The sequence below is a fragment of the Brassica rapa genome, chromosome A09 (assembly GCF_000309985.2).
Source record: "Brassica rapa cultivar Chiifu-401-42 chromosome A09, CAAS_Brap_v3.01, whole genome shotgun sequence".
NCBI lineage: Eukaryota > Viridiplantae > Streptophyta > Magnoliopsida > Brassicales > Brassicaceae > Brassica > Brassica rapa.
The window spans coordinates 29,865,323-29,893,289 of NC_024803.2; the positions used below are offsets into that span (position 1 = coordinate 29,865,323).

General features: G+C 33.8%; 3 protein-coding genes across 4 annotated transcripts; 2 read left to right on the forward strand and 1 right to left on the reverse strand.

Annotated features, from left to right (window-relative positions):
- The first annotated feature begins 1,109 nt into the window (after positions 1-1,109).
- LOC103840564 (F-box protein At2g05970) lies at positions 1,110-3,580 on the forward strand. Its single transcript, XM_018654402.2, has one exon. It carries the CDS (start codon positions 1,609-1,611, stop codon positions 2,788-2,790), a length of 1,182 nt encoding a protein of 393 aa, XP_018509918.1. The 5' UTR covers positions 1,110-1,608; the 3' UTR covers positions 2,791-3,580.
- Positions 3,581-4,983: 1,403 nt separating this feature from the next.
- On the reverse strand, positions 4,984-9,809 carry LOC103840859 (PR5-like receptor kinase; the record flags this gene model as incomplete). Its single annotated transcript, XM_033278475.1, is given in 6 exon segments — positions 4,984-6,941; positions 7,324-9,176; positions 9,178-9,204; positions 9,206-9,520; positions 9,523-9,653; positions 9,656-9,809. Coding segments are annotated over 5 exon segments (1,146 nt in total), but the record flags the coding sequence as incomplete, so codon positions are not given.
- Positions 9,810-11,110: 1,301 nt separating this feature from the next.
- LOC117128279 (F-box protein At5g07610-like) lies at positions 11,111-14,945 on the forward strand. Of its 2 annotated transcripts, none has more exons than XM_033280374.1 (3): positions 11,111-11,249; positions 11,703-12,860; positions 12,953-14,945. In XM_033280374.1, exon 2 carries the CDS (start codon positions 11,732-11,734, stop codon positions 12,518-12,520), a length of 789 nt encoding a protein of 262 aa, XP_033136265.1. In that variant the 5' UTR covers positions 11,111-11,249; positions 11,703-11,731; the 3' UTR covers positions 12,521-12,860; positions 12,953-14,945. The 2 variants fall into 2 exon arrangements, with proteins under 2 accessions (XP_033136265.1, XP_033136266.1); XM_033280375.1 differs by having other exon boundaries at positions 11,163-11,243.
- Positions 14,946-27,967: the final 13,022 nt, after the last annotated feature.

A 27,967-nucleotide genomic window follows, 5' to 3' on the forward strand; every position in this document is an offset into this window, starting at 1 on the left:
TATATTCTTTGAAATTGAAACTACAGTATAATTATTTTTTATTATAATTTAGTAAAAGCAAATTAATTTTATTTATCGTTTAAATATGAATGTAGTTTCATAATATTTATCAAATTATGTGTTATTTGTTTAAAAAAAAATCAGAAACTAAAGTGATGATCAATTTATATGAAGTTACATACATAAGTAACTAATACATTTTTTGAATTTGAAAGAATAATTTGGAAGCTCGTGTACACATATCAATATTTTACAATAATTAAATTATTTTATAAATTTTAAATAATTTTATGCCTTAGATTTATTACCCGATAAACTGAGATTTATTTTAAAGAATCTTAAAATGAGATTCAGATTTGCTTTGGTATTTTAATTATAGTCATATAAAATTCCACAAACATAAAAACATATATTTTAAAAGTAAATTTAATATTATGAAAACAATTAATTTTAATAATGATAAAATAAAATATATCTAGCTCGTTATGTTATTTTAAATTATTTTGTAATTATTTGATCAAAAGATATTTGTTGTTAATTCTTTTTATTTTTTAACATCTCTTAAAAAATAAGCAGTTAAAAACAATTGTGTGATTGTATTTGCAAAATTATATTATATCAGTAAAATATAATGTATACATTTTTTACCGTAATTTAAAGATATTATAGGCAACTAAATATATGAAAAATAAATAAAACATTTCAGTAATACTAATTATAAACTATTTTTAGTCAATTAAACATAGATTAGTTTATGTTACTTAATTATTTTATGTAATTATCTAAGAAAATAGATAGATATATAAAAATTATTTCTATTACTTTGAAAATATATACTTTTGTATTGTTTAAAATTATGTTTGAAAAGAAATAATATTTCTTTTCCTAATATCAAGATTATGTGTGTGAATCTTGTTTTATGAAATCACATTATATGCAAAAATATATATTCATCTAAGAAAATATAGATATAAGGAAATATTTTATTACTTCAAAAGTATATTTTATGTTATTTAAAAATATTTTTAAATGGAATATTTCTATTTTGTGAACTTTCCATTTTAATGAAATAATATTAGTATTAAATATATACATATATTTTCGTTTTTAATTTTTTAAAAAACTTTATAAATGTTTCCTTTTTATTATAGATGTTATTTGGAAAATTTGAAAAAGGAAACTAAATAAAAAATTTAATAATATTATTTAAATCTAATATTTTTAATTCATTAAGGGTATCAATGTAATCAGCCATCGTGAGAGTTAACGTGAGCGCGACACATAAGAAACTGACTTCTCAAATAATATTATAAAGATTAATTACAAATTGTATTAGTCTTATTAATAATTTTATTTATCTCAAATACTATTGTTTAAATATGCGTAATTAATAAGAACATAAATGTAATTCAATCATTTTTTAATTTATGTGAAAAAATTTAAACTGATATTTTTTTTAAAAAAAAAGGAGGGAGTATTAAATATTTTAGGCATTAGGTGTTGAGTTATTACCCGTTTAACACCTAACTAGGGTTTGTCCTGTTTTAAATAGAGTAGTAAAGCCGATACCAACCAGATTTCGAGTTAGAGTGAAAACTCATCATCAACATGGGCGTAAGCAAGATGAAACTTAGCTGGTCGGAGCTTTGTCCTGATTTGCTGCGATGTGTTTATGAACGTCTCAGTTTCACGGATCTAATTCGAGCTAAATCAGTTTGTTCGTCGTGGCACTCAGCTTCGAGAGGCTTCCTCCCTAAACGCAATCAGAATCCATGGCTGGTTCTCTTCCCGAGCAATGGCAGCCACGATAGCAATGGTACTTGCTTGTTCTTCGTTCCGGAGGATAAAGACAAAGTCTACAAAACCAGAGATCTTGGTGTTGACTTTGCTCGGAGTCGTTGTCTTGCTACTTACGGTAGCTGGCTCTTGATGATGGACAACCTGTGGAATCTCAACGTTCTGAATCCCTTAACCGGTGAGAGGATTGACTTACCTGCACTTACAGAGCCTGTAGTGCCTGAAAGATTTAGACCAATGTTGAAATCTAGTTTAGCTTGTCTCTGGATTGACAAGAAAACCAAAGATTACCTAGTTGTCTGGACGATGGAGCACTTCCTGGTCTTTACCAAGAGAGGGATTAACACGTGGCGAAGGTTTTCTTCTAACTACGTGGGAGGGACCACGGGGTATGTACAAATGGTCTACGATCACAAGGCTCAAAAGCTCTACGCCCATCGTCTTTGTTATGGTGACATCAAGATCTGGTGTTTCTGTGGAGATGATGAGCCGCAAGAAGTTTTTGAAGCCGAGTCTGCTTGCCTTACTGGCTTCAGTTATCGCGATTTCCTCCCTAATAGGTGGCGAACAAATGGTTTTGACTTTGAAAAAGAAGCAGGTTTATTCACGGCTGAGTATGTTAACGGCTGGATAAACATTGCACTCACGGTATCGGGACAAGTCCTCAAGGTATCTACTGTAGTGCAACGCTCCAAGAGATGGCTTTTTCGCATTCACCAGATATCTCATGTGACCAAAAAGTGGAAAGAAATTGAATCTTTGGGAGAGAAAGCATTGATATTAGACATGGGTATCACTGTTGTCGCCAAAGACATCCCAGGGATCAAAAGAAACTCGATCTATTTCAGTGGCGTTGGTGATGGCATAGAGGACCAGGACAACATTTTTGTCTTTGATCTAGCCACCCAAAACATCCAACGTCTGCCACAGTGTGTTTTCTCTCCCATTCACTTCTCTGATGCTCGATGGTTCTTTCCCGGTTTAAGAAATTAATCTTCTTGGTAAAAAACCTTTTCCTCTACGTACTCATCCTCCCTTGTTTTATTTTATACAAGATTTGGTCTCCTGATTTTTTTTGGTTAATGTTAATCGAAAACAGTAAGAACTTTTAAGGAGGAGAGTTTGAGAAGGAGTTTTGCATGGCAAAAGAATACTATGAAGAAATAAGAACATACTAGATTTTGACCCGCACTTTGAAAGCGTGGATTTATTTGTTTTTCATTTATTAATCGAAAGCTTATTTACAAATTACCATTATTTTTGCTTCGAACCACAACAATTGAGTTTTTAGGTTTTTATCATTTGTTTTTTTTCCTCTTCAAAATATAGTATTTGTTCGAAATATGGTAGTTGTTCTATAATAATGTTTGATTTTTAAGATTTGTTTTTATATTTGACCTAGATTCATGGTTGAACCTATAGACCCGATACTTTGTATATAATCCGGTTCAGATTTAATGAAAAAATCGTTAAATTAAAATTCTGATATAACCCGGTAAAAACCCAAAAACTCACTACTAGCTTGCGATCTGATACCATTGATCCGATTACAAAATTCTGATAGTACTTTTTTAAAAAATTGATTAAATTACTCATATATTTTTTAATATTACATAAATTAGTGATTCCTTAGAATTTGATAAAAATTTATTATGCTATCCAAATAAAAAATGATAATATAGAAAACCTTATTGATATGAAAATATTAGTTTATTTTCGTTATTAATAACCTATTATAAGTTTGTGTTTTTATTTTAGATTTAAAAATTGATTTTAAGATAGTTTTTAAAATATTCTAGAATACTCGTAATTGTCATATCAATATTATGTATAAAATGACATTATACATAGAAAAATGATATTCAAATACGTATATGATATATGGTGTAGGATATATGACTTTGGTTTGTATTGAAAATCTGTATAATATTCAAATGATATATTTTGAATATTGATACGTATATTTAAGAAAATAATATTTTCACGTTTCTTAATTTATTTATAGTTCATAATATATTTATACTTATATTAAATATAAAGTTAGTATATCTTTTAAATATATATATATATATATAAGCCCATTATTTATAGATCCATTTAAGTGTATCTGTAGGCCCAAAACCAAAAGACTTAAATGCCATTAATGAATTTTATTAATCATTTGTAAAAATAAGGGTATTTTTGAGAAAATTGTAATTTTCATTAAGGGTATAATTTGGGAATGATCCTCTTTTAATGGTACTAGGATCGTGTCCGCGCTACGCGCGGATATTGGATGAAGTTAAAATTTGTATATGATTATAGTTGTGGCTGTTTCTGGTTGTTGTTAAAATAGATTTAAAGTAATTATAAGAATGAATATATGACACTAAGTTTTTTAAGATTGATTGTTCATTTTTTTATGCGAATATAGTTGGAAGTCAATCAATAGAGATGTAAAAGTAGAGGGGAGTTGATATTTTTGGTTGTGTAAAGTGGTTTTCTGTAGTAATGGAAATTAAATTAACGTGTTGAAAATTAAAAATATGTAAAAGAACTTCGTAATTGAGATATTGTTTAGCATTATGGTGTTTTGAATTTGAACATAATCTTTTAAAAGTGTGTTTAGGTCTTTCATTAATAAACTAATTAGAAATTTTATGAATTACATGGAAAAAAGGCCCGTTGAAAAAAACTTATGAACGAAAAACCAGATAAATTGATCGAGAATTTAATACTAAGGTTTTGTTGTGTTACTTTCAAAGTATAACCTACCAGATCAAACTATCTCTACCCTTAATTTTGCACTTAATAGTTAAGATGTTCTGTCCGAATTTTAGACAAATGATTTCTTGGATTCCAAAGAGGGGTGATTGGGTTCGTATGTGTTCGAGAATTCTATAAACGCACAGTAAAGTTGTAATTTTGATTTACCTCCAGCAGGTGGAGGATCATTGTGGTTTGATTTGACCACCATGTTGAGGAAAACGACCCTTTGACGAAAGAAATAATTAGAAAATGAGTCAGCGAAAGAGAGAGATCTTGAAATGTGGAAATCCACTGATTGAGTAACTTACACGTAATAGTTGTATCCGCCTTTCTTCTCGTTGCAAATTTCTGAGTGGAAGATGATGTGAATGTTATGTGGAGCTGAGGTTGTTAACCGGTTTGTATCAAATATGCAATGTTACTGAATTTATTCGTATATTTTGTTGATTTGTATTGATGAGACAAAAGATTTTTTTGAACTTTCAGTGATTGCCGCCGGTGATTGTGGCAGGAGATGTGCTACTTGCCTTTCTGATATTATTGTCTACCGAGAAGAACATTTAGGTATTATAATCTATTGAAGATTTTTATATTTAATGTGATACGTTTAAAATATGAAAATTTTGTGTGAATTAAAATAATTAGTTACAGTCATCAAATTGAAGCGAGAGAAAAAAAACAAACAATCTGACAATAAGAGTTCATAATTGTCTTTGTTCATTACTCTTTGTCTCTGTTTTAAGAAGAAAAGTTACAAAACAACATAATAGATTTTGAATTGCATAACCAAGATTCTGGTGCAAGAACAAACCACTATATTTTTTAAACAGACTTGATAGCTGTCTTTAATTTTTTTTTTTTTAGAAATTTAATTTTTAAATAAAAATTAGGAGCTATATTAGTCTACATTTTGATCCGTGCTTCAAAAGCACGAATTTTTCGGTTAATACAAATGTGATACGAATAGTATTTTTGATTATGATTTATATTATTAAGTTATTATATAAATTTTTTTTTTAAAATAATATATATAATTTGTCAATTCTTTTATTTTAAATTTTGTGTGTACATTCTTATCTCACAACATCATCTTTATATTTTTATGCATTATATAAAAGTTAAATTTGTTGGCATATGTTAGACTAATTTAAAAATATATATTTGCAGGGGTTACAAAATATATAGAATATAAATGTAGTTTCTAAATGTAATTAGATTTCTTTATGTTGGACATGTTCCTAACTTGATAGTATTGACTTGAATTAGTAAAACAAATAGAGATTTTTATATAGAAGCTTAACATGGTTCATTTGCACGTTATAAATGAGTCCAAGACATATTTATGTACACTTATGTGCATGCAGTATCATAATATTCCAAGACATATTGCCATAAGTCAGGCCTCGATAGTTTTTTTCTTCTAGCTTTACGTGTGAACACGACATATCAGCCCCTGAGTCACCTGGATGGGCTGAAGAAATGCATTGTATTGGATGATGTGAAAGTACATGCTAATTTACTGCAACACACTCAATTTCATTCACACAACATAAATTCTAACTACGATTTAAAAATGCTACTATTTTCGCACCACCTTGTTTCCGACTGTTTTGTTATGATCCATTTCTGCAAATGGATAAACTTTATTGGATTAATTAAGAATTACCGCTGCAACTGAAAATTTTGTCTTGATCTCCATCGCTGATTTGGATGTCTTCACTTGGGAGCGTTGCTGCTTTGAGCTCCTCCAACTGATCTAAGATCAAACGTCTTTATTTTATTGAAGCTATCAATCATCTTTGGAGGCGTTAAGCAACCAAAGGTAGAACAGTTGAGTCTATGTTTTCGTACGTTTATTTTTTTTTTGGAAGAAGAGCCACCACCATCACCACCACCTGCTTCACACTCCGCTACATCTTCGTTATCAGCTTTTGATCCTTCATCAGTCGCGTTCGAAACATAGGATGCCTTTGTCTTCTTCTTCATCTAGTGCATATCAACACGTGCCTCCTCCTTTATTTTGCTGCTTCCTGCTTCTTTCATCGCCTTGTCTTCCACCCACAGAGGCTTCGTGGAAGCTTCAGCATCAGCGGTTGGTGCTTTGGAGAGGTCATTGAAGAAATTCTGTGGAGGAGGTTCAGAACTCTGCTCTGCTGCTGGTCTCTGAGAAGTTGTTGGATGAAGAAAGTTCTTAAAGTCATCAATCACTTTAGCGCTTCTATCACCTCCTCTTTCTAGATTGTGATTCTCAGAGGAGGTTCCAGCATTGTTACCTTTACCTTTCCCTCCACCACATGAGAGACCCAAGCTGAGCTCAAGCCCATTATCATCATCCATTTTTTTTGTTTCACACTATCCTAAACAGCTCAACAGATCGTTACAACATCCCCTGTCATCTGAGAAAAATCATTAGTCACAAAAAAGGAACCCAATCATCACTTTCCCTTTTTAAAAATTTATAACCCAAAAAAGGAAACATACAAAAAGGTGTAGACTTTTCGATCTGTTTACGGACAAAAAAACTCTGAAGACTCTGGTAATGATTAATAGCACTACAATAAGCAGAAGATCTGTCAGGTAATGATGTTCGGTAATATTATCATAAACCTCTTGAATCACTCCAAAGTACCAGACTTTGGAGTTTGGAATCATCATAGATTAGTATCCAGAACCCTTACTACAGAGCTGGAGAGCCAAGTCAGCTTAACTTAGAGCCATTTCAATCACAAAGAAACTCAGAAATCTTAAATTGAGTCAGAGAGTGAACAAAAGTAAAACCTGAAACAATGACGATCAGAAGAAAAGAAAAAACCCTAGCAGCTTCGCGGCGTCGCTTTGTGTCTACGTTTCCATACGTCTATGTGCCATTGCTTTTTTCTCCATCTTCTAACGATTATGATGTGGAGAGTCTGTAGGGATCTTGAATGGAGGATTTATGGGAGCACATTGAAGTACCAGCACTCACATCCGAGGCGTTATGCGGGAGGAGCTGGGGGAGAGGAAGAGAATCAATGAAGGGATGAGACGGCGATTAGGGTTAGGTGGAGAAGGAGCCATATGTTTAGAACACGGGATTGTGCGACATCACTGTCAAGAGAAACTCGGGATTGGGCTGCAAGATGGGTCAAATGGGCTCTGAAGGTCACTAATTTTTTTTAATTTCAAGCCCAGTCCAAAATGACCTGGCACTTTGATTGGTCATGATTATTTTGACCATGTGGATAGCCTTAGGAAGCTCAAATTTAGCTTCTTTTATATAGTGGGATTGATAATAAAATTAAATGGGATTCCAAAAATCCAGTTAAAAACAGATCGATAAATATGTTTGCATAGCCATTAAATGATAATCTTTCCATGGCTAGCGGCAGAGCCGCCCTGAAATTTAAGAGGACATAGGCTACTTATCAAAGATTTGAACTATTTTTTTTTTACAAAGTTGGAAGCCTAAATTTTTTTTTTTTTTGAGAATTATGCTTATATCACTTTCTTCAAAGATTTTGGAGACATAATGCCAATGTTTCATTCAATTTTGGCGGTTACCCTGAAAGTCATGTTTGATTCAATTATAACTTTTCTTTCATTGGTTTTAACGATCTTGCACATGTTTTGAAAAGAATTACATTAAATGACTCGCTTTATAAAGTTTATTATTTGGATCAAATTTGATCTAAAGCAACTACATCGTCAAAATGGTATGTAATCTGGATCTCCACAGTCTTAACAATAGAGTGTGTTTCTAGAGAAGTTGAGATTCTGCATTCGGAAGCCACATACAGACTCCAGCAGCTTCAAGCTCAAAACTTATGCAGAAGGAAAGGAGAACTCAAAAATAAGAATTGGTTTGCCACAAAATATGGGAAATAATATACTTGATGCAAAACCCACCTCATGCAAGCTTGGTTTATCAAGAAATATAAAATAAGTTTCTTGAGATCTTAGCTATACTCAGAAACAAAACGCACCTCACGCAAGCCTAGTTTTGAAGAGCTTAAGTTCACATTTATATATTCCATAGTTTCTTGTTTGCATCAAGAAACATAGTCTCATTGCATATGTTATTGACTCTCTTCAACAAGTAACTGAACCATTTCTTTGAAAATCGTAAAGTCTCTTCAAAAGCTGAGAGAGTAGGCGTGCCTTCCAAACTTACTTGGTTTAGAGCAGCTTGAAATCCCATGACTGTCTTCTAGAGTTTCAGGAACCGTTGCCGTGGGTAAACAAAAAAGAGGTTTAGATGGAATCTGGACAGTCTCTAGATTCCCCTCTAACATCTCAATGACTTTGATCATCGGTGTAAGGTCAGATGGATTGGTCTGAATACACCATAGACCAACCAAAAGCATTTTCTTGGCAATTCTCTCTTCTTCTTTGGTTATCTGATCTCCAAAAATTCTCATGACTTCTCCCCTCCCAAAATCCTTATAAATCCAATCTGGAAAGTACATTGAACTATTGTTGGATCCAAAATTTTCTATATTCTTTGCTCCAATCATCTCAAGGATCACCATACCATAACTATACACATATGACTTATGCGAAACTCCTCCAAAATTATTCGAGAACAGTTCAGGGGCAATGTATCCTACCGTCTTTCTAGCGTCTAGCATTGACATGACGCTCTCTTTATTTTTTGCAGAGCTTAGCAAGACCGAAATTAGAAAATCTTGGGACAAAGATCCTTGTCCATGAGTATGTTTTGCGGCTTTATATCGATATGCACAATCCTTGATACACAACGGTTGTGTAAATACTCTAGGCCACGAGAGACACCTAACGCAATGTCATATAGCCTTTCCCATTCTATCTTGGTTGACATATTCTCGGAGATAAACTTGTCTAGGGATCCATTAGGCATGAACTCATATACTATAGCTCTTTTGTTCCCTTCATAACAGAACCCAAGCAGAGAGACAATATTTACATGAGATGTTCTACTCATGCTAGCTACTTCGTTGATGAACTCTTCTCCGGTTCCCTTTCCTTTACATGAGACAATATTTGCACATGTTCTACGCCTTCATCTGGTAACTTGCCTTTGTATACATTTCCAAATCCTCCTTTCCCGAGAACATGTGCAAATGAGCTTGTCATCTTCTTCACTTTTGCTAACTATATCGTTTAAACATAACTACTGCTTCAACGTTATCGGCACTCCAATCACTCTTTCTAGCATTTTTTCCTATTACTAGTATCAAGACCACCACGATAATGATCATTACAGTTAAAACAGAAGAGACTCCTGCAACAAGATAAGAAGAATCGAAATTTAAGGTTCAAGAGTTCCATGTAGGTCGGTACCACTTGACCACTATGTCATGGAAAAAGATGAAACTAAAGGAGCAAAATAAAACATATGTTCTTTTACCTAATCCTAGCCTTAACTTCTGGTAGTTATTTGGTTCTGCAACAAAGAAACTCAATTGTGAATTTTCGTTTTCAAAGGGGGAAAGCTTTTGATGAAGGAGGGTCACGGCTGGAAGAAGATTATGAGTTTGTTGATTGTTGCTGAAGCAGAACACACCTCACAAGGTTAGTTGGTTTCTTGGTCTGGGTCTACTGTGTTCACATGCATTGATTTGACATAAGGGATATAAGAAATATATATTCACACACACTGATTAGTGTGTACTAGAAAGAATTGTATTCTACTTGAGGACTACTTCTATGCCTAATATAGAATGAGTCTCATCTGTTCTGCATGCCTGTCTTGAGTGGGACTTGCTGCCCTATATGAAATCAAATGGGACTTTTTCTCTTAAATTTCTGAAAACTATCCTTTCTGAATTTAAATAATTGATTTTTTGTGCAAAATGGACCCATTAATTAGACATCTAACTAGGCAAATAAGTTTTCTTGGAGCTTTTTTTCCTCGCCACTTTTTCTTTTAAGATGTGCATTTTACCAGTCATTGTTGCTATTCCCAGAGTCTGCATTTTCTGAAATCTGTATTTTGGAAAATGGCAGAATGCCCATTTGACATTCTAATATTTTTGTGGGAGGGTTCAATTCAAAATCATTGCATGTATTAGATTGTACTCTGTTGATACACTATATTTCAGTAGGTTGAAATATCAAATTGTCCACGAGAATAAAATTCTTCTTACTTTAATAGACTTGCAAACATTTCCTCTAGTCAAATCTTAAAACAAAATTATTTAGGAACTAAATTAAAGCCGTTGACGGAGTTAATACTTTTGAACACTTTCAATCGTTCCATCTAGTCAATATCCGAAAAAGCAACAAGTTAACTATAGTTTCCGACGAGTTTCGAGTATATAGTAACTCTATTATGGTATTCAATATGTTTATATGTGTATCTAAGATCTTTTTGTGAATGCAAACAAAGTCTCATATTAGAAGTTTAGACAAATAATGTTTAGTATATAAAACGATGTCCACCAACTCTGATTAGTACGAGATTTTTGGGAAAGAGCCCAATAACAAAGCCATGCGGTCTTACTTCTTAAGTCCAAAGTGGACAATATCGTACTAATCGGCTGATATGGGCTCGAGAAAACCCAACAGATCTGAATTTTGCAACATGATAATTTGTTAGATTTGTTTCCTTTGGTTAGGATTAGGTATGATCATTTATATGTGGTTCTGATTCTTTAAAGATATGTAACAGAGGCCGATGAAACAATTATTTTGATTCCGTGGCGACGGATTTTGCTTCTGCAACAAATTCTTGATTTTGCGTTGGTGTATAATGATTCTTCTTTCTCGATCTAACAATAACTTATTTATTATCATGATATTATAATTTTCTATGCGGTTTAGAAAACAATAGCCATTGGTTTTAGAAGGCTTAGGCCCTAGGCGCCGCCGCCTAGATCGGTTTTTAGAACACTGGTTTAGATCATATTTCTAGGCTCTTTGTTTTTTTTTTCAGTTTTTCCTTATGCATAGATATGGAAGAAGGCTTTGATGCATTTTCTTCTCTATTAAACCCTTTGCTTGGTTCTGATGGGTGTTTGGTGTTTGTTAGCTCTTTTTTGGTCTTTATCTGATGGATACCAAGGGGTAACTATGCTTATGTATGAGTAGTTACCAGTTGTGTGCTGCTTACAGTCAGATAAATACACACACATGTTGCAAATATATCTGTTTCTGAAACCTTTTTTATGGGCTAATCGATGTTTTTTTTGTCCATGCAGAGCCTTAGCAATAAGAAGCAAACAAAAATATGGTCGAGACGCGAGCTCAGCATCGAAGGCGAGTGACATCACAGACATGGGGTAAGGTAGAAGGTGCCGAAGATGTGTTTCATGACATCTTTTCTCGACTGTCAGTAAGGTCTATCCGTTCATTCAAAACGGTTAACAGATACTGGCATGCCTCAATTAGCAACAAACATTTTGCTACAAAACAGCTAGCTCAGTCGAGAAAGAAGCCCTCATACATAGCTTGTCCTAGAGCATACAAGGCTATGAAGTTGTACTTGTTGAAGCCAGGGAAGTTCAACTATCGACACCATGCTACAGTTGATCCTCCGGGAAGAAGCGCCGATCACAACATGCACATGATAGCATCGTTCAATGGATTAGTATGCTGCATCAACCAACTCTCTGATGAAAATGAAGATCATCAGATATGGATTTGCAATCCCTCTACTGAAGAGACTCTGCTTCTTCCTCAAGGCAGACCATCTGTTTGGACTGAACCAAGTATTGGAGTTGCATATGGTCCTGACATTAGCGAGTACAAAATTTTCCGCATATTCTGTGTGGGCAAGAGAAACGCTGGAAAAGGGGATTATCTCTACGAATGTGAGGTGTATTCATCTAGCAGTGGTGCGTGGAGGGGCATCGGCCCTGTGCTTCATCTTCCAATGTATGTTTGCTTCAGTCCACACAGATCCGCTCATGTCTTTGCAGGAGGGAAGATCTACTGGCTGGTTTCTCTTGAAGATCCTGCAGGTATAATGCTCTCTGTGGATATGGAGGAGAACTTCGAAGTTATGGAGCTGCCTTAATATTCAACAGACCTGCGTTACGAAGACAGGATAACAGCTGCTACGTATCTGATAAACCTGGGAGGATCTCTGTCACTGGTAGTTCTACATGTGGGTTACTTTGACGTATGGGAGTGGAAAGAAGCTAGTTGGGTACTTGTAATCGAAGATTATTTGCCATTCATGGACTTTTGTGATATTGTATTATTCATGACCTCGTCAGAGAAGGAGATCCTGTTTGTGACTGACTCGCACTTGTGGACTTATCATTTGGATACTAGAAAGTGGAAAAAAAGGGGCAGGCCTCCTACTCGATTTACGAATCCTGCTATCTTCCCCTTCACCGAAAGCCTTCTTCCATGTAAGCTCTCTGTCTTTAAATACTATATGTAACGATTTAAATGTTTCATTCTTGGTTTCTGATACAATGTGATATGTTTTTTCTTGAGGCAGGCAATGGAGGGGTGAGGCTAGAAGAAAGGTGAAGAAGAGTACTTATCATCTCTGGCTTGTTGGTGGTGCTTTGATTTATCTTGCAGAGGCTGTGTGTTTCTCACTGGATAGATACTCTTTTTATTTTTCCGTTCTAAAACTTTTCATTTCGTTTAATGTTTCTGGTGAGAAGCTGACTATTAGTGTTGTTGTGGCACTCTGTTTCCATTTGTTTCTTACTTAAGATTCTGAAATGTGCTTTCTTATTACTCAGAATAACATCCAGTATTATCAACCTGTTACGGTTTTCTAAATTCATTTTTTTTTTGCTAAGTTGACTGATTACAATCACTTGCAAAACCATATCTATTTGACTGACTTCCTGGAGCTTTCGTTCATATGTTTTCATGATGGTTCACTTAAATGTATATCGATTCAACGGTTGTTCATATTCAACGACACATCTTCTCATGCCGATTTACTTGACAAATCTTTTCCTGTCAAAATTGAATGTGTAATGACGGAAATGGTTTGATCTTTCCTCAAACCTTGCGGATTCTAATTTGGACCTTTCATTTAGATGATATCATGATGGTTCGTTTGGACCTTTCAACAATCTTTATCGTCTTTAACAGTTCAGGGGCAATGTATCCTACCGTATTTCTAGCGTCTAGCATTGACATGACGCTCTCTTTATTTTTTGCAGAGCTTAGCAAGACCGAAATTAGAAAATCTTGGGACAAAGATCCTTGTCCATGAGTATGTTTTGCGGCTTTATATCGATATGCACAATCCTTGATACACAACGGTTGTGTAAATACTCTAGGCCACGAGAGACACCTAACGCAATGTCATATAGCCTTTCCCATTCTATCTTGGTTGACATATTCTCGGAGATAAACTTGTCTAGGGATCCATTAGGCATGAACTCATATACTATAGCTCTTTTGTTCCCTTCATAACAGAACCCAAGCAGAGAGACAATATTTACATGAGATGTTCTACTCATGCTAGCTACTTCGTTGATGAACTCTTCTCCGGTTCCCTTTCCTTTACATGAGACAATATTTGCACTCCCCTGACGCAGCTATACGTGTTTTTGATCATTCTACATTCTCCGCCTGGATTGTGACAGCGGATGCAGCCTGGAGGCAGGTGTATATGAAGAGAGAAAGTAGCATTAAGAATAGACTGGTTCTTGTTTCTTAGAATCACCTAGCTCTCTGGTGTCTTGATAGCTGAACACCCAGAAATATCTCCCAGATTAGAGTAATACAAGTGCTTCTTCTTCCTTTGCAATTCGGATAAGTGAAACCATTCTTCCTCCTACTGTTGTTGGACTTGTACAAAGTAGTCAAGTCGAGCCATGGAGAATCTGGAAGATAAAAGCTTATCGAGTCACTGCATGATCCTGTTTCCAAGCTTTGCTTGAGCCTAGGGTCGGTGACAGTTATGGTGTTGGCTTGAGAGACGCTCTTGAGTCTATACCATTGTGACATTGTCCGTTTTCCTCAAACTGTATTTTTTGGAATCTCTTGAGCACTGCAATTCATCAAGAACAGACCGCATCGAGACTGCATGTCTGTGTTAAAGAAAGGGAACCTGAAGTCGAGGCTTCCACAGGAGAACGTTCTGACACAGTGTGTCAAGTTCTTGCTCCTGGCTTTTGGCATGAGAAAGAAGAGGAAGAAGAAGACCAACACAGAGACAGTCTTCATTGGTGTTGTGATTACAGACTTGTGTTTCTTGATATTTCTATCTACAACTAGGATAAGACCTGCGCAAGAGTTTATTTGTATATATTATCGATAGTTTCTTTTATACATTTGATCATTTTATTTATATATATAAAATATTTGTTGTTGTTATTATATAATTTCTTTCCAATGAATCGGATCAATTTTTATTAAAAATAATGGAACAAAAGTATAATTAATACATCATGGGTTGATCGGATTGGACATTAAACAAATTATGACATAAAAACCTTATTTTTTCCATCGAACACATTCTTGAAAAAAGTGAACAGTATTGTTTTCACAGTTGAATTATTTTGACTTTTATCTTCTATATGGTTTTGAAAACTTTCAAATCAAGTGATACATGTCATTTTAATGTTTTTAGTCGTATACTTACGGAAAACTTACATTAATTTAAAGTCGTTTTAAAAAAATCAAAATATAACATATAAGAAAAAATCTAACATATAAGAAAAATATAACATATAAGGTGTCCTCATTTTTGTATTTTAAATTCGTTTAAAAAAATATAACATATAAGGTTTCCTCATTTTTATAATTTAAAGTCATTTTAAAAAATTCAAAATATAACGTATAAGAAAAAATATAATTTTTTTATTATATGATTAATGTGATTGTTTATTTTTTTTAATAATATAAAATTAAACAAAATGAAGAAGGATGCAAAAATTGTTATCAAATCTTTATTATTCATAATCATTAATTGCCATATATATGTAAATAATATTAGGTAATTTAGTAGCATTTATTTAGGGAAAGAATACACACATCTTATATTTTAGGTTAATATAATGTTCTCTAGTGGACATTAAACAAATTATGACATAAAAACTTTATTTTTCTCCTCGAACACATTCTTGAAAAAGTGAACAGTATTGTTTTCATATTTGAATTATTTTAACTTTTATCGTACATATGGTTTTGAAAACTTTCAAATCAACCAGCAAACTGATACATGTCATTTCAATGTTTTTAGTGGTATACTTAAGAAAAACTTACTTTTTTTGTAATTTAAAGTCGTTTTAAAAAATTCAAAATATAACATATAAGAAAAATATAACATATAAGAAAAATATAACATATAAGGTGTCCTCATTTTTGTATTTTAAAGTCGTTTTAAAGAAATATATAACTTATAAGGTTTCTTCATTTTTGTAATTTAAAATCATTTAAAAAAATTCAAAATATAACATATAAGAAAACATCTAATTTTTTAATTATATGGTTAATGTGATTGTTTATTTTTTTTTTAAATATAAAATTAAACAAAAATGAAGAATGATGCAAAAATTGTTATCAAATATTTATTATTCAAAATCATCAATTGTCATATATATGTAAATCATAATAGGTAATTCGGTAACTTTTATTTAAGGAAAGAATACACACTTCTTATATTTTAGGTTAATATAATATTCTCTACTGAACATTAAACAAATTATGACATAAAAACCTTATTTTTTTCATCGAACACATTTCTGAAAAAAGTTAACAGTATTGTTTCCACAGTTAAATTATTTTGAATTTTATCTTGCATATGGTTTTGAAAGCTTTCAAATCAACCATCGAATTGATACATGTCATTTTAATGTTTTTAGTCGTTTATTTAAGGTAAACTTACATTTTTGTAATTTAAAGTCTTTTTAAAAAAATTCAAAATATAACATATAAGAAAATTCTAACATATAAGAAAAATATAACATATAAGGTGTCCTCATTTTTGTATTTTAAAGTCATTTAAAAAATATATATATATAACATATAAGGTTTCCTCATTTTTGTAATTTAAAATCATTTAAAAAAATTAAAAATATAACATGTAAGAAAAAAATCTAATTTTTTTATTATATGGTTAATGTGATTGTTTAATTTTTTTTAATAATATAACTTTAAACAAAAATGAAGAATGATGCAAAAAGTGTTATCAAATCTTCATTATTCATAATAATTAATTGCCATATATATGTAAATCATATTAGGTAATTCCGTAGCTTTTATTTAAGGAAAGAATACACACTTCCTATATTTTAGTTAATATAATGTTCTCTAGTGTTATATAATTATAAAATAATGTGACACCATTAGATTAAACTATACTTTATATTAGATGCTCTAGAATTTTTTGAAATAGAATTTAGAAGGCATTTAGAATGCCACCTAGGATTTGGAGTTTTTTTTAATTAATACAAAATTAAGGTTCTAATTTTTTAAATGTTTCTCAATTAATATATAGGGGATATATCAAGACTTTTATTATGCCTAACACATTCTAGTGGCTTACGTTAGCAAGCCATGTACATACTTGGGGTATAGTTGAAACTTATGTTAGCCATCAGACTTGTATATTAGTTTTTTTTTTTGTTTGTCAACTATGCTTTTCATAAAAGCTTTAAGGGCTTTTAAGCCCAATCACAATCAGTTCAACCATCCAAATAAGAGTTCAACTCAGACACTGCCCCACTAAAAGATAAGATCTACACGTGTTTATCAAGAAAATAAATTAAAAATATGCTTGACACGTGTTTGTCGAAGGTGCAGGACGATTCTGGAAACAGAGGAAGCATCGACGGTGTCGCCGGAATCTTTGCCGGATCGAAAACCGTGAACTTTAATCTCTGATTAGTTGAACTGGTTGACCGCTCCGCCTTTCCAGATCGCCGCTGATCTTCTTCAGGTTCCTCATCGTTGCGCAAGTGTTAAGTCCAGTGAAAGCTTCTAGGAGATAAACACAAGAGTCTTGCCAGAATATTTCATGAGGAGAAACTCCGGCTTATCTGAATCTGCATCTTCTCTCCTTCGCAAAATCAAACATCTCAATCTTTGGATACTCCGCTATGTTTCATTTATGCGAAGATTGATTCCTTGCTGTATAATTGATCAAGCATAACTCACAAAAAACCCTCCAAAGACAAACGGAATAATCAATAGGACAGGAAAGGAAAAACGGATTTAAAACAAAAAAATTAACATAACAAAAGGTCCCCTAGGGAAATTCAGATCCGCTAACGGAAAACAAGAGTCGCCAAGCGAAGATAGATGTAATATGATACACAAACATATGTTACAGAGGCAAAAAAACAAAATGGGTGGTGACCGGCGGCGAGGTGCTCACCGGCCACCGGAGGACAGCTTTGTTTAATGTGTTTCTAGAGAGAAGTTGGAGAAAATAACAAGAGAGAGAAGTGTAGGAGGGTGGTTTTAAAATATTTTACTCATTATTCAAATTCTCATTAGGGAATTTGCGACTTGTATATTAGTATCCCTTATATATTAAAGAAGAAGCATTGTAATAAATGCATTCACACTATAATAGACACGTGGCAGCCTCACGATGATTTGATAATAAATATGTTAATGCGTTCATACTATATTTATAAATGTGTTCACACTATATATTTTATATTTTTAATATAAAACTCATATGCATGATTCCAATAAAACTTTAGATTTTTTCGTTTCGAATCAAAACAAATAACGAATCAAAATCTAAACTATATATATATTATTTTTATTGTTTACGGATGAAGTCAGGCAAAATATTTCTAAATTTTGATTCCATTCGTTATCCGTTTTGATTTGAACCAAAAAATATGGATATCTGTAACTCTACGAAGCAAATCAGTTACTAAAATATAATTAAAAAAAAAACAAATCACAAATTCCAATATTTTTAGGTATGGATATCAAATTCGTACAAAATTATATATATATATATATATTATAGTTTATATAAGTTTACAATATTTTATGAATTAAATTTATTATAATAGGTATTAAAGTTTAGAAAGTTAAATAATATTTTATTTTGTAATAAAATGTTATTATTAAATTTTTCAATTATTTTATAAATTTTATTTTATTTACAGATCAAATAGGATATTCTTTAAAATTCTAAATCATTTCGGTTATCAGAGTCACTGACTATCTAGGTGGCTAAAGATTGAATCAACTTGAATGCCTCCAAATACCCAGATATTTGATCTGTGCCCACCTCTATTTACGGATACAATTGATTTTTCTTTATATGAAAACAATTCACTAATGTCAAGGCCTTTTTAATTTTTAATTAATTTTAATTTTATCTTTCATGTATTATTTAGAACAAAAATGTCATTTAATATTAATTAACAATATCTTTATATATTTGTCATTTATTCTTATATACTTTTACATACACATACATGTGCACATTAATGTGAGCACCTTATAAGTATTTACCACCACTGAAGTATCTATTTTTTTTTGGAAGTTGAAATATTTTTTTTCTTAATGCTTCTTTCACTACCGACCAAATTGTAGTGAAATGATTTATCTTAATAATTTTCTTTTCTTTTTCTTGAACTATTATCCGCTTACAAACTATGATATAAAACCATTGGTTCGACATGACGATTATCTTAAATTTATAACATGAAAATAAACAAATAATAGTAATTTTTGGTTTTTACCAAAAAAAACTAAAAAATCAAACATTCTAACAGAACAAACCAAAATAAATATTAATTTAAAATAATGGTTATATTTTAGGAGATTAAAAACCAAAAAATAACTTAAAACCGAACCGATATCCAGATTAAACAAATTTAGTGTGTTTTTATTAAAAATAACAAAACTAATAATCATATTCCGCGCAAGGCGCGGATTATTACCTAGTATACATGAAAAGACTTGAACCAAAGGCGATTTTATTTAATTACAAATGATTTTAAGACTTTTGAGTAAAATTCAAATTCAGTGACTATGAATCTAGGCAGTTATAATTTAGATCAATCATTAATTAAAATGAATAGATTACTTAATATGTGCAAAGATTTTAATATCAACTAATAATCTATGAACTAACTTGCATACCATTGGAGTAAAAGATAAGTGATGGAGAGAAAAGAGATTCTAAATGAAATAGTACGAAAAAAAAAATCTTTTTTCCTTTTCTCCCTAGTAAAGGTGATTTTCTGTATTTTTGTGACCCACTTTAATTTCCTTAATTATCTCTTTTGAAACATCTCCGGTTTGAATCGTAATCAATTACGCGACCCTTGGCTTCGATTCTTCTTTTGGAAACTCAATTTTCAGTTGCCTTTTCCTTTCTCTAGTATCTTCTCAATCTTCACAATTTTTCTTTTTCCTGAAAATAATTCCTTCTTTCAATTTCAATCTCTCCAAGTATTTCCTTTTCTAATGATTTTACAGATGATTGTAGCGGAATTTTGCGTGATTAAAAGCTGTTACTCATCAATTATTGAAGATTTGCTGCCTCAAAATTTGCCTCTACGTCGTCTCTTCATTGCTTTCGGCGACTGTAACTTTCTTAATATGGTTGATATTCTGCAAAAAGCTATCGGTGCAATGTCTTTGGAAGAAGAGGAACCGCTGGTGCTTCCCGATAGTCTGCAGTTTAGGGTTTTCGATGAGAACGCTACAAGCCTATTGGGGCGTCTCCTGAACCCGGATTGTTAGTCTATGTGTCGTATGATTGAGTACATGCCAGCGGCGTGGCGAATGGAGGGCAGAGTTCGGGGAATCGCATTCCAGTTCGTGTTTCAACGTGAGGAAGATCTGGAAACTGTTCTCAAGGACAGACCATGGTCCTAAAACCATTGGGCTATGGCGATGGAAAAGTGGACAGAGCATCCCCTGGAGGACTTCTTACAGAATATGCTGATCTGGATTCGTATCAGGCACATCCCGGTGAATTATTTCACCACCAAGACGATGTTCAAGTTAGCTGAATAATTTGGGAAAGTAGAAGAAATTGCATACGACCCCAAAATCTCTCACGCCAAAGAATATATAAGGGCGCTAATCTGCTTCAATGTTGCTAACCCTTTGAAGGCTTCTCGCAAGTTGAGTACTCCGGGGGAGATAGTGAACATTGAATATGAGTACGAGAAAATCGATAAGAGATGCGTTCACTGTCTTCGACTGAAGCATGAAAAGGTGAGGTGTCCTTTGTTGAGAAGAGGTAGCTCTTCTGGCCCGAAGATAGCTCCTGCTCAGTCCTCGGAAATAAGACAAAATGTTGAAGATCCTGAGAGGCTTCAGAATCGTAGGAACCCTTGGGAAGGCCCTCCTGGATTTCCTCCCCTTTTCCCGGAACTGTCCAAACAGGACAACATCATGGCTCTTCAGTATATCTCTCACGCTGATGAAACAGAGAGGATGGCCAGAATCCAGAGAGTGAGGCAAGGTATTGAAGATAATAGGAACACAACTTCAGTCTGGATGATGAGGGTAACAGGAGATGTGGACAAAGGAAAAGTTCATGTCTTCAATTATCTTGAGCCTCGAACTCGGAGCCGTCTTGATATTCAGTTGGAAGGTGGAGAGCAATCTGGTTCTCATAAAGAGCAACTTGTAGATAAAAAGGCTGAGTCGTCCTATACTCATGTTTCAATAGCTTCTGCTCCTGGTCGGGTCTCAACGGGTTTTCATCTAGGCCCTTCCTCGGAGGGACGAGTCTCCGAAAATCAGAACCATGGAAAATCGCAGAGGAGATGGCCCGAAAAGCAAGATGTCAGGAAAAACTTCCACTTTACCATCTCACCAAGAACATCGAGCATCTTCTGCTTCTCAAGGAAACATGAAGAGGAAGTCATCTCTTCCACTATTGGCTACGGACAACAAAACTACAAAAACTTTGAACCCTACAGTGGTTTCCGTATTGAAGCCGCTGCCTCCCCAATGAGTGTTATGTGCTGGAACTATCAAGGAGTAGGAAGCGACGAGACAGTTCAACATCTCAGGGGACTTCGTAGGAGTTTCTACCCGGATTTTATTTTTCTAATGGAAACGAAGGAAAAGGATGGTTATATGGTGGGGGTTCAAAACATTTTAGGGTATGATAAAATGATTTCGGTGGAGCCTCTAGGTTTGAGTGGAGGCTTGGCTTTGATGTGAAAGTCTAACTATGAGGTGGTTGTGCTAAGCTGTGACAAAAGAATTATTGATGTGAAGGTTACTTTGGGCTCGGTCTCCTTCTTTCTAACACGCAGATCTTAACCCCATGAATAGGATATCCCGTTTGAAGTCTGCCCTGGAGCGTGAAATATCTAAAGTCTTCCCTTCTTTTCAGGTGATGGGGAAGTTGAAGAAGGAACTAGCTTTAGCTTACAAAGATGAGAAAACCTTCTGAAGGCATAAATGTAGGGAAAAATGGCTGCGTTCGGGTGATAGAAATACTAAATTCTTCCATAACTGCGTGAAGGGGAAGAGGCATCAAAACAGAATCTTGATGCTGCTGGATGAACTGGGTAGGGAACACTTCTCAGAAGGTTCAAAAGGTGACATCGCTGTGAACTACTTCAGAGAGCTTTTCATGAGCTCTAATCCTCACGACTTGGAGTCCTTGTTCTCTGGTTTCCAGCCACGAATGACTACGGCAATGAATACCTTATTGATAGCGCCTGTCTCAGAAGATGAAGTCAAGAGAACAGCCTTCTGTGTCAAAGGCAGTAGTGCTCCAGGAGAAGATGGGCTCACAGGGGTCTTCTACCAGCGTTTCTGGAATATTGTTGGACCCTCATTAACATCAGAGATTTAGAGATTCTTTGTTAGAGCTATTCTCTCGTACGGCTGGAACCACACACAGCTCAGCCTGATTCCAAAGATTCCTAACCCAATCAGGATGTCTGATATGCGACCTATCAGTTTGTGCTCAGTACAATATAAGATTATTTCGAAGATCCTCTGCAACAGACTGAAACTCATCCTTCTGGAGATCATCTCAGAGACACAGGGAGCTTTTGTGGAGGGAAGGCTTATCTCTGATAATATTTTGATAGCTCATGAGTTGGTTCATGGACTTAAGGTGAATGATCGAGTCTCTGATGGGTTTATGGCGGTAAAGACATGTCCAAGACATATGATCGAGTTGAATGGAATTTCTTGAAGATTCTAATGGAAAAGATGGGTTTTGATCATGTGTGGATTAAATGGATAATGGCGTGTGTGGGCTCTGTTTCCTTCTCAATCCTCATGAATGGGAACAAACATGGTTTTATCAAGCCAGAAAGAAGGATAAGGCAGGGTGATCCCCTATCCTTATTCCTCTTTATTTTATGTGCAGAAGCCTTGGTGAGCTGTCTGAATGAGGCAGAGAGTGCTGGTAGGCTACATGGGATCAAACTGGCTGGTTCTGGTCCGGCTGTTCATCATTTGTTATTCGCAGATGATAGTTTATTAATGTGCATAGCATCAACTTTGGAACCAGCTGAGCTCATGTCCTGTCTCAGCCGTTATAGTAAAGCCTCAAGACAGATTATCAACCCGGCTAAGTCCTCTGTAATCTTTGGTGTGAAGGTACCAGAAGACATCAAAAATGAAGTGAAGCAGGTGCTTGGAATTGATGCAGAAGGAGGGGAGGGTTTTTATCTTGGTCTTCTTGAATGTCTAAGTGGCTCCAAACGGAAACTTCTCAGCTTTATAAGAGAAAAATTACAAGGAAGACTTCATGGATGGTTCTCTAAATCTCTTTCCCAGGGCGGCAAGGAGATTCTCCTCAACTCTGTGGGTCTAGCTTTACCGGTATTTACAATGTCGTGCTTTAAACTCCATAAAGATGTATGTGTGAAACTCACGAGGTGCTATGGTTAAGTTTTGGTGGAGCAGTGGAAACAATCGCAGAAATATTTCATGGGTGGCGTGGAAGAAACTTGGTAAACCTAAGGAAGAAGGTGGTTTGGGCTTCCATGATCTTGAGTTGTTTAACCAGGCCCTCTTAGGCAAACAAGCGTGGTGTATCTGGGATAAACCGAACTCCCTCCTGGCGCAGGTTCTGAAACATCGCTATTTTGCTACGTCTGAGTTTTTAGAGTTTGGAGTTGGCACATGTCCTTCATATGGTTGGCGGAGCATATTGCATGGTCGGGAACTTCTCAAGAAAGGTCTCCAGCAAGTCATTGGGAATGGACTATCAACTAACGTTTGGTCAGATAACTTGCTCTTGGAAGATATTCCTCGACCTCCTAGATACCAACAGGATGCTCTCGTAGATCTTACTATGGAGGTTAGAGAGCTCATTGATGTCCCCTCTCACTCCTGGAATAGAGACCATGTACGTCAGTTCATTCATGAAGATGATGTTGAATTGGTGTTACAAACCAAGTTTTCCTTAAAAAAATGACCACTCTATGGTGTGGGCTCTCTCAGCTAATGCAAGCTACAACACTCGAAGTGGCTACAAACTGTTGGAAACTCTTCAAGATAGACAGGCTAATCAGACCTCGCAACTTCCTCCGCTCGAAAGACAGCTCTGGAAAAACCTCTGGAAAACTAAAGCTCCCCCAAAACTGAAACATTTTATGTGGAGGGCCTTATCAAAAGCACTCTCAGTACGTCAACGTCTCAGCACTCGGGGCATAGCATTGAATATGACATGTACGAGATGTGGTATGCACGAGGAGAGTATATGTCATGTTCTTTTCCATTGTAAATCATCTCGAGAAACTTGGCAGCGATCAGGCCTTCCTCTTCCTTCTGGGGGTTTCTCTCGCAGTTTGGTTTTCCTCAACTTTATCATTTAATAGTAGAGAGCCGGAAACATAACACTTTTGTGGAGACTAGAAGAAGGTTTATATGGATCCACTGGCAGATTTGGAAAGCTAAGAATGCTTTCTGTTTTGAGAACACGAGGGCTGAGGCAGAGGTGATTTTCACTAAGGCAGAAGAAGATGCCTCTAGTTGGTTCCATGCTAAGACTGAGCAGGCTGGTGATCTGAGTGGCCCTTGAGGAGCACCTGTTGCGGTGGAAAAGTGGAGATCTCCCCCCTGCAACATGGTAAAATGAAATGTGGGTGCTTCATGGGATGGAGATGCAATGATCAGTGGAGCTTCTTGGATTACTCGAGACTCTCAAGGTCAACCGGTATCTCACAGTAGACGTTCGTACTCAGGGGTAAGATCGTTACTAGAAGCTGAGCTTTTGGCACTGTTCTGGACTGTTGATTCGATGAAGCACCTCCAGTTGAATAGGGTGATCCTGGAGGTCTCCTCTAAAGAAGTGTATGAGCTAATCACCAACTCTATAAGGATGCCTAGGTACAGGCAGGTGCTTAACAACATACGTGATATCTTGTATAATGCAGGTAACTACCATATCATATGTGTTCATCATACTTTAAATAGGGTTTCTTCTGAAATTGCAACAAGTATGATAAGAGATCTTCGCCTTCAATCCTATGTGGCGTCCGGAGGTCCTAGTTGGCTGATTTCTCTCATCTCTTCGGAGGCTGTAACATCCGGTTAGGACCAGTGGACTTAACTCCTCTTGTGGTCGGGCCGTTTGCCTTGCAGCAGGCTCCTTCTTGGAGTTATTATATTTCTATGTTTTACCCATTGTTTTGAGTTTTCTTTAAGCTCACCTATTGGTGTTTACTCAGTTCTGTTATTGTTTTTTGCTACTTGACCTTTTGGTCAAACAATATGGGTGCATCCCTTTGAATGATTATTTGACAAAAAAAAATGGAATAGTACTTGCCATATGTGATACTGAATGAAATAGTACTACATGGAATAGTAGTACATCATATGTGATGTTGACGCACCCACTAGTCGGTTTAGAATTGGTCGGAAGTCAATTTTGTGATACTGAATTTGGAGGGTCTTTAAAAAAAAAACTCAACTCAGGTCCCGCACCAATGGAAGTCTTCAATACTTAGAGTCGATCCAGTTTAGTTTTAATTTGATTAAAGAATTCGGACATTGTGAATGATCGAAGCAATAGAATTACAAACTGTCAAATATATAGTAGCAATTTACAAATTCCAGTTTTACATAGTATCTGTATGTTATCAGTTTCATATACAACATATATAGAAAGTTAAATGCTTACTAAAATTCTATGTATGGCATAATTCTAACTTTTTCTTTGAGAACAACATAATTCTAACTTTACAAGGCATGGAACTAAATGTTGTGGAAAAAGTGGGTGTAGATCAAAGCATTAGAGAGAAAATCATATGAACTAAGTTAAGATCCGCGCTTTGCGTGAGATAAATATTATATAAATTAGTTTTACGTATTATATGTTCTTTTACATATTATTAAATAATACATATATATATATTGATAATTAAAAACTCAGTAAATATTATGTATATGATTAAATTGGTGCAAACACATAAATAAATTTTAATAATTCAAACAAACACTTTTTCTATTTTATATGATATAAAATTAAGTTTTAATGATAATAACATAGATATATAGCACATTTTTAATATTGATATCTGTTAAATAATATTATATACTCATATTATTTTTTGATCATTTGTATTTTCTGTAACAAAATTTTTGAACCACCGATAACAATTTTTGTTTTGTGGGATGTTTAATAGTTTTAGTCATTTATAATTTTAAAAACATTATGAAAAGTTTTAAAACTAAATATTAAGTTGTCAATATTTGTTCAAAATTTTTATCAAACAAAAAATCAAAGCAAATTTCAAAATTAAAATACATATGTATTTCTATATGGTACATAATTTATTTTAAACAATATTAATATATTAATATTTATTAAATGAGAAAAATATAAATGATGAAAAATTTATTATGAGATTTTTGACAACTTTAGTCATTTATATTTGAAAATTCAAAATATAACATATACAGAAAAATCTAAAATTTTACTATATAGTTAATGTGGTTGTTTAATTTATTTTAATATGTTAAATTTAAAAAATGATAGAGAATAGACTATTTTTTATCAAATCTTTATTATTCAAAATTATTAATTGTCATATATACTTTAGCCACATTTGATAATTTCGTTATTTTTATTTAAAGAAACATTGAAGAACATTAATAATCAATTTATGATTAGTTTAATAAAACTTATTATATATTTAGATGGACCAACATATTGTTCTAAGGATTCTAAGAATGATTGTGGTGATGACACGTGGCTATAAAAAATGTTATAATGCTTCTCTTTTAATATAAAGGGGACGGTAATGAGAAATAAACATATAGTTAACTTGAAAGCCTCTTTTTTTTTGGACAACCACTTGAAAGCCTTTTAAAGAAAAAAAAAACATAAAACTTGAAAACACGATAAGAGAAAAAATATGCGGTGTATCCTTCTATCTGCATAACAATTTCGTGTGACGTTTCTCTTAGTGCTAGTGACGTTTCTCTTAGTGCAATTGGCAATTTGGCACAATCATCTGATTTTTCAACATTCAGTCAATGTTGGCTCACCATCGTTTGAATAAAATTGAAACTATGATTATGTTCATTTTTTTTTTATGTTCATTTTTTCCGGGAGAAATTTTTTCCAATCCGAAAAGAGTTTATAAATATTTGTGCTAGATTAAATTATGACTGATTTTTCCGCTATCATATGCAACCACAGCTTTTGCGGTTGATATCGACTGTTGGCGTTTTCTAACAATTACTCAAACTATTTTAGACCACTTCAAACCGTTCTAAACCTCTTAAATTCAAAAGCTGATTCCAGTTTGCGGTTGTGAGAGGGTACATTTTTTTTCTTTTTTTACAAAACTAAAAATATTCAATAAAAAAATTAAATTAGAATTGTGAAAATACTAAAATATATATGTTATATTTTAATTATTATTATAAAATTTTAAAATAAAAATATTTTCTATAATTTTTAAAAATTTAACATTAAAATTTCTAAATATAATTTTAATGTTTATTATAATATTATAATTTTTGACATTTTTATAATTTTATAAAATATAAATATGGTTAATTTATTATTTAACTCCAGCTGCATTTGATAGTTGACCAGTCATAAGTATCCCATAAACGCACAAATTTCTAACTGCATACCAGACGATAATCGATCGACACACCTTCTGTGTTGTCGATCGACAGTGAAGCGCGCAAAGCCCAGATTTGGTTCCAGTCGACTTTAAGCCCAAGTCCCATAAGAATTACCAGATTACTCTTGACGAGTTTAACCTAATATTTATGTGCTTTGTCAATGTTTTAGGCAACACACGTTTTCTACACTTTCATACTTTCATACAACAAAATATTTAGAGTCTTAGGTTTGAAGATAAGATCCAAGAACTCCTTCAGAGATTTATGAATAAAACTCCAAAGTTTTCTACTCTTATATATATTTATGCAGTTTTTTTATGAATTGCGAGGGATAAATGGTGATATATGTTGTGCACGATGTGGCGCTGATGAGGAATCAATTAACTATGTATTTTTTGATTGTCCTCCAGTATTACAGGTTTGGGTGCTATCCAAGATACCATCAAATCCAGCTATTTTTCCAACAAGATCTCTTTTTACAAATATG